The sequence below is a fragment of the Emys orbicularis genome, chromosome 12 (genome assembly GCF_028017835.1).
Source record: "Emys orbicularis isolate rEmyOrb1 chromosome 12, rEmyOrb1.hap1, whole genome shotgun sequence".
NCBI classification, from domain to species: Eukaryota; Metazoa; Chordata; order Testudines; family Emydidae; genus Emys; species Emys orbicularis.
The window spans coordinates 45194045-45205384 of NC_088694.1; the positions used below are offsets into that span (position 1 = coordinate 45194045).

The following is an 11340-nucleotide window of genomic DNA, read 5'->3' on the forward strand; positions in this document are numbered from 1 at the left end:
CCAACTGTCCCTGGGCCACTTCCCCTCTGGCCCCTCGCACGCTCTAGGCCCCTTCTCTCAGGGCCCTGCAGTCTGGCAGGTCTTGGGCCGGAGCCCTACTCTGCTTCCCCTGAGCCTGCCCAGCACTGCCCTGTCCGAGGTGCTGGTCTCCTGCTCTGGAGACAGACTTTCCCCCATGAAGGTCTGGGACAGACTGCTTGTTCTCTCCCTGAGCAGCCTTCTTATAGGGCTGAGCCTGGCCCTGATTGGCTGTCTCCACTCTGGACCCTGATTGGCTCCCAATAAGCCCTTCTTTAATTGGCTGCCGGGCTGCACAGGCACCCTGGCCTGCTGCAGCCCTCTCTAGCATGAGGGTGGGGCAGCTGCCCCACCACAGTGCCCCAGAGGGAATGAACAGACCAGGTAATCATCACATTATCCATCCCCTGTCACCCATTCCCAGCTTCTGGCAAACAGAGGCATGGGGCACCGTCCCTGCCTATCCTGGCTAATAGCCATTGATGGACCAATCCTCCATTAATTTATCTAGTTCTCTTTTGAACTCTGTTATATTCTTGGCCTTCACAACATCCTCTGGCAAGGAGATACACAGGCTGACTGTGCATTGTGTGAAAAAATACTTCCTTTTGCTTGTTTTAAGCCTGCTGCCTATTAATTTAATTTGGTGACCCCTAGTTCTTGTGTTATGAGAAGGAGTATATAACACTCCCCTATTTACTTTCTCCACACCAGTCATGATTTTATAGACCTCTATCATATCCCCCACCCCTTAGTCAGCTTTTTTCCATCTCTCCTCATATGGCAGATGCTTCATACCCCTAATCATTTTTGTTCCCCTTTTCTGAATCTTTTCCAGTTCCAATATATTTTTTGAGATGGGGTGACCACATCTGCACGCAGTATTCAACATATGGGCAGGGGGGAGGGATAGCTCAGTGGTTTGAGCATTGGCCTGCTAAACCCAGGGTTGTGAGTTCAATCCTTGAGGGGGCTATTTAGGGAACGGGGGGAAAATCAGTACTTGGTCCTGCTTGTGAAGGCAGGGGGCTGGACTCCATGACCTTTCAAGGTCCCTTCCAGTTCTAGGAGATAGGATATCTCCATTAATTTATTTATCATACCATGGATTTATATAGAGGCAATCTGGTATTTTCTGTCTTATTATCTAGCCCTTTCTTGATGATGCCCAGCATTCTGTTCCCTTTTTTGACTGCCGCTGCACATTGAGTGGATGTTTTCAGAGAACTATCCACAATGACTCCAAGATCTCTTTCTTGAGTATCAACAGCTAATTTAGATACCATTGTTTTATATGTATAGTTGGGACTATGTTCTCCAATGTGCATTACTTTGCATTTATCAACATTGAATTTCATCTGCCATTTTGTTGCCCAGTCACCCAGTTTTAAGAGATCCTTTTGTAGCTCTTCACAATCTGCCTGGGACTTAGCTATCTTGAGCAGTTTTGTACCATCTGCAAATTTTGCCACCTCACTGTTTACCCGTTTTTCCAGATCATTTATGAATATGTTTAATAGGACCAGACTGGACACTGGGGGTCACCACTATTTACCTCTCTCCATTCTGAAAACTGATCATTTATCCCTACCCTTTGTTTCCTATCTTTTAACCAGTTACCAATCCATGAGAGGACTTTCACTCTTATCCTATGACTGCTTATTTTGCTTAATAGCCATTGGTGAGGGAACCTTGTCAAAGGTTTTGTGAAAATCTAAATATACTATATCCACTGGATCCCCCTTGTCCACATGCTTGTTGATGCCCTCAGAGAATTCTAGTAGACTGGTGATGCATGATTTACATTTACAAAAAACATGTTGACTATTCTCCAACAAATTCTGTTCATGTATGTGTCTGACAATTTTGTTCTTAATTTCAGCCATTTTTTGCCCGGTACTGAAGTCAGGCTTATCGGCCTGTAATTGCCGGGGTCATCTCTGGAGCCCTTTTTAAAAATTGGCATCACATTAGCTATCCTCCAGTCATTTGGTACAGAAGCTGATTTAAATGATAGGTTACAGATGACAGTTAGTAGTCCTGCAATTTCACATTTGAGTTCCTTCAGAACTCTAGATGAATAACATCTGGTCCTGGTGACTTATTACTGTTTAATTTACCATTTTTTTCCAAAACCTCCTCTAATGACACCTCAATCTGGGACAGTTCCTCAGATTTGTCACCTAAAAAGAATGGCTCAGGTTTGGCTCACATCCTCAACCATGAAGACCACTGCAAAGAATTCATTGAATTTGTCTTCAATGGCCTTATTATCCTTGAGTGCTCCTTTAGCATCTCGATCATCCAGTGGCCCCACTGGTTGTTTAGCAGGCTTCCTGTTTCTGATTTACTTAAAAAAAAAGTTGCTATTACTTTTTGAGTCTTTGGCTAGCTCTTCCTCAAATTCTTTTTTGGCCTTCCTAAATATATTTTTACACTTCATTTACCAGAGTTTATGTCCTTTCTATTTTCCTCACTAGGATTTAACTTCCACTTTTTAAAGGATGCCTCTCACTGCTTCTTTTACTTTGTTGTTTAGATGCGGTGACTCTTTTTTGGTTTTCTTACTATGTTTTTTAATTTGGGGTATACATTTAAGTTGAGCCTCTATTATGGTGTCTTTAAAAAGTTTCCATGTATTTTGCAAGGATTTTACTTTTGGTGCTGTACCTTTTAATTTCTGTTTAATTAACCTCCTCATTTTTGTATAGTTCCCCTTTCTGAAATTAAATGCTACAGTGTTGGGCTGCTGTGGTGTTTTCTCCACCACAGGAATGTTAAATTTCATTATATTATAGTCACTATTACCAAGCGGTCCAGCTATATTCACCTCTTGGACCTGATCCTTTGCTCCACTTAGGACTAAATCAAGAATTGCCTCTCCTATTGTGAGTTCCAGGACTAGCTGCTCCAAGAAGCAGTCATTTAAGGTGTCAAGAAACTTTATCTCTGCATCCCATCCTGAGGTGACATGTACCCAGTCAACATGGGGATAGTTGAAATCCCCCATTATTATTGAGTTTTTTATTTTAATAGCCTCTCTAATCTCCCTGAGCATTTCACAGTCACTATCACCATCCTGGTCACATGGCCGGTAATATATCCCTACCGCTATATTCTTATTATTCAAGCATGGAATTGCTATTCATAGAGATTCTATGGTACAGTTTGATTCATTTAAGATTTTTACTTCATTTGATTCTATGCTTTCTTTCACATATAACGCCACTCCCCCACCAGCACAATCTGTTCTGTCCTTCCAATATGGCTGCTGTGGTTTCGGGTTAAGGTCCTGGCACACAGATGGGAAACATGTGACACATTGGCAGTGCTCCCTGCCATGTGACCTGCGTGCTGTAGTTAGAAGATCATTGCATGGCCATTGGCACGACTGTGCGTGCACGCAACTTACAGTTGCAATGTCGCAGGTTTTAAAAACGTAGCACATTGCAATCAGCAACTGGCAAGGAAGTAGAAAAAACAACAAGGAGAGTTAAAAAACAGCCAGGTGGCAATTCCAGTGCTAGATGTGGGGGAGAATGTGCTCACTGGACGGAGCAGATATCCCCACTCGGGACTGTGAGGAGAAGGATGAGCCTCTGACCATGGGAGAAACCACCCTGCTGCTAAATGTCTTGTGTGCAGGGGCAGAAGACAGCCTCTGTGCTCCTGGCTGGTGAGTGAGGAAGTGGGCCCAGTGACAATAGGTCTGCAGGGGGCTCCCTGTACAGCCGAGGGGCCTTGGATACTCAATCACACTGGGTACTAGGTGCGGGGGATACTGCACTGTCTCATTACTATCAATTGATATATTCCCCATCAATTTCTGTGTGGCAGGTTGTCATAACTATAAAGGGAAGGGTAACAGCTCTCCTGTGTACAGTACTATGAAATCCCTCCTGGCCAGATACTCCAAAATCCTTTTACCTTTAAAGGGTTAAGAAGCTCGGGTAACCTGGCTGACACCTGACCCAAAGGACCAATAAGGGGACAAGATACTTTCAAATCTTGGGGGGAGGGAAAGGCTTTGGTGTGCTCTTTGTTTAAGGGGTTGTTCGCTCTTGGGACTGAGAGGGACCAGACATCAAACCAGGTTCTCCCCATCTTTCTAAACAAGTCTCTCATATTTCAAACTTGTAAGTAAAAAGCCAGGCAATGCGTCTTAGTTTTACTTTGTTTTCTCAACTTGTAAATGTACCTTTTACTAGAGTGTTTATCTTTGTTTGCTGTACTTTGAACCTAAGACAGAGGGGGGTCCTCTGAGCTCTTTAAGTTTAATTACCCTGTAAAGTTATGTTCCATACTGATTTTACAGAGATGATTTTTACCTTTTTCTTTAATTAAAAGCCTTCTTTTTAAGAACCTGATTGATTTCTCCTTGTTTTAAGATCCAAGGAGTTTGGATCTGTATTCACCAGGGAATTGGTGAAAAGTTTCTCAAAGCTTCCCAGGGAAGGGAATGGTGGCAGCGGACCAGAACTAAGCTGGTAATTAAGCTTAGAAGTCCTCATGCAGGCCCCCACACTTGTACCCTAAAGTTCAAAGTGGGGATACAGCCTTGACACAGGTAAAAATGATTAATGACATAAATTGAACCCGTCCAAGCCTGTGTATTTGCAGAATTTGATATGTAAATTTCATAGTTTTGACAGATAATATTATTGTTCACTTTAAAGCTTTTTTGTTTTTCAATTTTTATCCATTTAAATTTTCACATTTGTGCAAAATTTGGGGTTCAGGTAAAGATCCCATGTCAAAATATACAAAGTAAATATCCTTGAATCGATATTCAAAAGTTCTCAAGCATCATTATTCGATCTGTACATTTCTATTATTATCAATGGGAAAATGTGTGTATGGTGAAATTTATGTTTACTGACATTTACTGATAAAATCTAATCCTTCCAAACCTTTGTATATGCACTGGTGAGACAGCTGCTTGAATACTGTGTCCACTTCTGATGTCCACATTTTAAAAATATTTTGAAAAATTGGAGAGGGTGCAGAAAAGAGCCACAAAAATTACCAAAGAGCTGGAAAAAATGCCTTATAGTGAGAGGTGGAAGAAGCTTGAGTTTTCTGTCTTATCAAAAAAAAGATTGAAATGTGACTTCATTAGTGTACAAGTACCTTCCTAAGGAGAAAATATCAGGTACTAAAATGTGCTTTAATCTCATGGAGAACAGAGAACTAAACCCAATGGTTGGAAGATAAATCCAAACAAACTCCAATTAGAAATAATGCACAATTTTTTAACAGTGAGAGTTATTAACAACAGGAACAAACTCCCTAGGGAAGCGATGGCTTCTCCATCTTTTTATGTCTTCAAATCCAGACTGGATGCCTTTCTGGAAGATGCTTTAGCCAAACACAAGCTATTGGGCTCAGGAGATGAGTAATTTGGTGGAATTCCATGGCCTGCATTCTACAGGAGGTCAAAATAGATGCTCTAATTGTCCTTTCTAGCCTTAAACTCTATGGATCTGTGAAAAACAAAACCACCTAATAGCTTGTTAGTATTATAGTGGCACCTATAGGTCTGTTGTAATAATTGGTACGACAACATTTACCCTAATTCTAAACTCAACTGTAAAAAGTAGAAGAACTGGAACGGCTTAAGAGGGGAGGGACTTCTCCAGGTAAAGGAGGAGCGATTACATGACCCTTGGGGTAAGTTTGTTGTCTGTTGTGTGTGTGTGTGTTTATTGTGGTGTGCTTGCTGCTGGACTGAAATATACCATGTGGTCTGTTTGTTTTGGGGAATGTGTGCTGACCGTGTGGGTGCTGAGCCTAGCGGCCTGCTAGGCAAGGCTGAGAGCTTCTTAACGAGGCTTTGATCCCTAAGCCCTTTAGCCCCATCAACCCTTAACCGGGGTGGGGCTACTCAGGAAGACCAGGGCTTTAAAAAGCCCACTCCTAAGCGACCAGAGGAGCTAGTGAACAGGAGCAGCTAACAGGGGAGTTTTGCGAGGGAGTTTACTGAAGGGGAGTGGGAGAGTTCTTCAAACTTAAGCCAAAAACCACCCCCTGATAAAAACAAAACCTCAACAAAGGAACTAACTTCAGGAGTAAAAAAACAATGTAGGCAGAAGTCCAGCAACAGACTGGGGGCTATCCAGTGTAGTGCACCCAATGCAGCATGTATGATTACCTGCCCTATGGTGCAAGGAGCACGTGCAAGGAGTTTCTGGCCCTCAGAGACCCTGTATGGGCTTTGGAGACCAGGGTGGCTGAGCTGGAGGAGCTAAGGGAGACAAAGAGGTACATAGATGAGACTTACCGGGACAGTAGAATGGTCCCATCCCCAGTCTGACAGCCTCTATGCTATCGAGGAGGAGGAAAGTCTCAGGGAAGGAGAACATCCAACTGGAGCAGAAGGAAATGATCCCATAGTTTGGACTATCCTTCCAGATGATGTTGTGGTATCCTCTCACACTGAGGATACCTTTCTGGGGGAGGGAACTCCAGTTATTAGGAAGAGACAGGTATTAGTAATGGGTGACTCGATCATTAGAAACATAAATAGCTGGGTTTGTGATGACTGGGAGAACTGCATGGTGACTTGCCTGCATGGTGCAAAGGTTGTGGATCTCTCGAGACATCTAGATAGACTTATGTGTAGTGCTAGGGAGGAGCCGGTGGTCGTGGTACATGTAAGTACCAGTGACATAGGAGAGAGGTCCTGGAGGCTAAATTTAGGCTGCTAGGTAAGAGATTGAAGTCCAGGACCTCCATGGTAGCATTCTCTGAAATGCTTCCAGTTCCACGCGCAGGGCCAGTTAGACAGGCAGAACTGCAGGGTCTCAATGCATGGATGAGACGATGGTGTAAGGAGGAGGGGTTTAGATTTACTAGGAACTGGGGAAACTTTTTGGAAAGGGGGGGTCCTATATAGGAAGGATGAGCTCCACCTAAACCAAACTGGAACCAGAATGCTGGCCTTAAAATTAAAAAGGTTGTAGAGCAGTTTTTAAATGAAGGGCTGGGGGAAAGCCGACAGGTGCAGAGGAGCACGTGGCTCGGACAGAGACATTCCTATGGGGAGGATCTGCTAATGGAGATCGTCTATGTCCTAGTAAGGAGGAGAGGATGGAAGATGATAAAATACAGGTAAGATCTAATGAGAAACAGTCAAAGAAAAAAAGTCTCATTCAATTAAATCATGTAATGGGAGACAGCTAAAAAGTGACAAGTTTTTAAAGTGCTTATATATCAATGCTAGAAATCTAAGTAGTAAGATGAGTGAACTAGAGTGCCTCATATTAAATGATGATATTGATTTAATAGGCATCACAGAAACTTGGTGGAATGAGGATAATCAGTGGGACACAGTAATACCAGGGTACAAAATATATTGGAAGGACAGAACAGATCGTGCTGGTGGGGGAGTGGCATTATATGTGAAAGAAAGCATAGAATCAAATGAAGTAAAAATCTTAAATGAATCAAATTGTACCATAGAATCTCTATGGATAGCAATTCCATGCTTGAATAATAAGAATATAGCGGTAGGGATATGGCCGCTGTGCCATGGATTAGGAAGAGGGATTGATAAAGCCAAGGTTTGCCAGGAGGGAGGGATAAGCAACAGGGATCGGGGCGGGGGAGGCAGGAGCTTCTGGGAGGAGATGGTAAGGTGGGGGCCCCCTCAAGGGCTGAGACTCCTGGGAGGGGGTGTGTATAGGGGGTCATGGGAAGGCTAAGCACCCAGAATTGAAATATGTTTCTTTGAAAAATGGGGTTTTAGCAATAAAAAATTGTAGTCTTCTGTGACATTTTTTTTTTAAATCAAAGCAAAAATGTCCAAAATGACATTCAAAAATTTGGGAAATGTTCTTTTTTTTTTTACTTTAAAATAGTGGGGAAATTTCCACTTTGTTTTAGTTTTCCACTATCATCTCCTTTATTCCCCACTGAGACATTCACTTATTTTCCACTTTACAGTGGAAAATGTAAATAATTGAAGGAAAATATTGATTTTTAAATCACTTTCTCCCACTCTTCTTTCTTTACCTTTTCTCTCCCCCACCCCCACAAAGAGGAAAATGTTAAAACATTGAGAGAGAGGCAGACATACCCCAAAAATTCAAAACGAATATATTAAAAAAAAATCATTTAGAATTTTTTTCATCAAACTGAAATACATAAATAATAACCTGGAATAGTTGAAACTACAGTAGAAATTCAGAGTTACGAACACCAGAGTTACGAACTGACAGTCAACCACACATCTTATTTTGACTCAGATGTATGCAATCAGGCAGCAGCAGAGACCAAAAAAAAAAAAAAAAAAAAAAAAGCAACTACAGAGCAGTACTGTGTTAAACGTAAACTACTAAAAAAAAAAAAAAAAGGAAAGCAGCATTTTTCTTCTGCATAGTAAAGTTTCCAAGCCATATCAAGTCAATGTTCAGTCATAAACTTTGGACAGAACAACCTCCATTCCCGAGGTGTTCGTAACTCTGAGGTTCTACTGTAAATGAAAATTGTTCATTTCCTATTGATTTCTTTTTTCAAAAACACTACAAAATATGAACCAACTCTAAACAGGGACATTGGCACATTGCAAGGGAAGCAGTGAGATTGGAATACACTGCCAAAAGATGTTGCACAATTGACTCTGATACAGACACTGAAATTCAGATTGGGCCAATATTTCAGATGCATTATTGCTGAGCTCTTTCTGAGAGTGCATAAGAACCCTAACTTCCTATTAAGGTCACAGGAAGACCTTAGATCCTCACAGACTCTGGCAATTATAGAGAAGGTAATTAATAATAATAATAATTAATATGTAATATTGTTTGTTATTATTAAACCTTCTGTATAATTGCCAGAGTCTGTGAGGATCTAAGGTCTTCCTGTGACCTTAATAGGAAGTTAGGTTCTTATGCACTATATATATCTATATCTATATATCTATATCTATAAACACTTTGGATGTGTAGGGTGAGATTTTCAAAGCTGCCCAAGCAATTTGGCCATGCATTTCCTATGAAATCCAGGAGATTTTGCCATATCTATTATGAAGACGCATGGTCCAGTGGTTAGAAAATTAGCTTAGATCAGGGGAACCCAGGTTCAATTGCTGCTTTCCCACATATTTTATGCCTCAAGCAAGTCTCTTGGGGCCATATTTACCAAGATATTTAGGCACCTAAAGATACAGAGAGGGGCCTATCTTCAAAGGCACTGATGCAGTTTGGTGCTTAACTCCCAATGGTTTCAATGAGAGTTAAGTACCTAACTCACCTAAGCATTTTTGCAAATTCCACTAGATACCTATTTTAAGGTATGTAAACACCTTTATAAACCTTTAGTCTTGCTGGGCCTCAGTTCCTCTTTGTGAAAGGGGGATAAGGGCACTTCCCCACCTCAGACACATGTTATGAGGATAAATGCCTTCAAGACTGAGTTGCTCAGATGATGGGGGCCATATCTGTACCTAAGATAGTTAACCAAGCTAGAAATCACCTCAAGAAGCTTTGAACCCCTCAGCTGCATTGTCTGCGGTGACTTCCTGTTGAAGAGATGAACGAGCTTATGACATGTCAATAAAATAAGTGTCATCACACCTCTCAACATTGGTAAGAATAATTATGTCTGTTTTACAGGTAAGTAGCCAGAAAGAGGTTAATTTAGCCAAGATTTGCAGAACTGGCTTCTCATATTGTCATTTTCAGCAGAGTTGAGCGCCCGCAACTATGAGGTCAATGGCTCAGTACCTCTGGAAGCCAGGCCCCTAAAGAACCTCAAGTTAGGCACCCAGTTTCTGAGGCACTAAAAGACAGGCACTATTTTTTTAAAATCTACAGATATGTAAAAGGTCAAGCTATATGGGCACCAGGGTCCCTTTTAGCCTTAAATCTAAGGGTCACATATTCAGCTGGTGTAAACTGGTAGAGCTCTCTAGCCTTCCCCCATTTGCAACTGCTGGCCCCATTAATCTGTGAAGCATAAGGGGAGCAGAACCTCGGGTTCCTGACTGGGACTCCTAGCTCCAGCAATACTAGATTGAACTCCCTTCTTTAGACCTGCTCTGCTCCAGCAAATGGTGATGAGAACTCCCTTTGTGAGCTCACTGTACCTGGGACTCTATTTAGTTCATTGAAAAAAGCCTCTTCCCCATCATCCTCCCCAGACCCTCTTTCACGTCCTTGTTCCTCAGGCTGTAGATGAGGGGATTTAGCATGGGGATCACCAGGGTGTAGAACACGGACACCATTTTGCTCTGGTTTGGAGTGGATATAGCAGCTGGCTGGGCATAGATGAAGAAGACCGTCCCATAGAAGAGACTCACAGCCATCATGTGGGAGGCACAGGTGGAGAAGGCTTTATACCTACCCTCCGCAGAGCGGGTCTTGAGGATGGTGGAAAGGATGTAGGCATAGGAAGTAAATATTGCCACTGTGGTGATGACTATGATAACATTGCAGAGTGCAAACATCACAACCTCATTTACATATGTGTCAGTGACCGAGGCCTTCATGACGGCGGGGACGTCACAGAAGAAGTGGTTGATTTGGCTGCTCCCACAGAACCGCAACCGGAAGGAGAAGCTGGTCTGTATCACTCCATTGGCACAGCCGCAGGCGTAGGATGCAGCCACCAGTTGCTGGCAAGACTTCCTGGACATCATAATGGGGTAGAGGAGTGGGTAACAGATGGCAATGAAGCGGTCATACGCCATGACAGCCAAGAGGAACCCTTCAGTAGTGATGAAGAGGGAAAACAACAGCAACTGGGCCACGCATCCTGCGTAAGAAATAGTCTGGTTCTGGGTGAAGAAGCTGGCCAGGGCTTTGGGGGCAATTACAGAGGAGTAGCACAGGTCCAAGAAGGACAAGTTCCTGAGGAAAAAGTACATGGGAGTGTGGAGATGAGTGTCGGCACTAATGATGGCGATCATACCACTGTTGCCCACCAGGGTGGTGACATACAGCACTAAGAAGACCACAAAGAGGATGATTTGAAGCTCTGGATGGTCTCTGAATCCTTCCAGGATGAACTCAGCCACTGCAGTGCAGTTTTCCATAGCAGTTGCTTGCTTTGGGTAAAGGGAACAAACACAATTAAAAGGGATCGATAATGGCTATTGCGGTAACACATTAACCCCTTAGTGATCTCTGATTTCCATCCTCAACTAGTGGGCAGAAGAGCTGACCGAAGTTTTTCATTTGCTTCTTCTTTTGGAAATCTGGCCCTGTAAACTCCCAACACCCCTGTGAGATAGGAAAGTATTATCCCCATTTTACAGATGGAAAACTGAGGTGCAGGTAAATTGAGTGATTTGCCCAGCAGGATCTCTGGTGGACCGAGGAT

The 11340-nt window shown here is 42.7% G+C and overlaps 1 protein-coding gene across 1 annotated transcript; it reads right to left on the reverse strand.

Moving 5' to 3' along the window:
* Positions 1–10117: 10117 nt before the first annotated feature.
* Positions 10118–11053, reverse strand: LOC135886583 (olfactory receptor 9S13-like). The gene has a single exon (XM_065414341.1). It carries the CDS (start codon positions 11051–11053, stop codon positions 10118–10120), a length of 936 nt encoding a protein of 311 aa, XP_065270413.1.
* Positions 11054–11340: the final 287 nt, after the last annotated feature.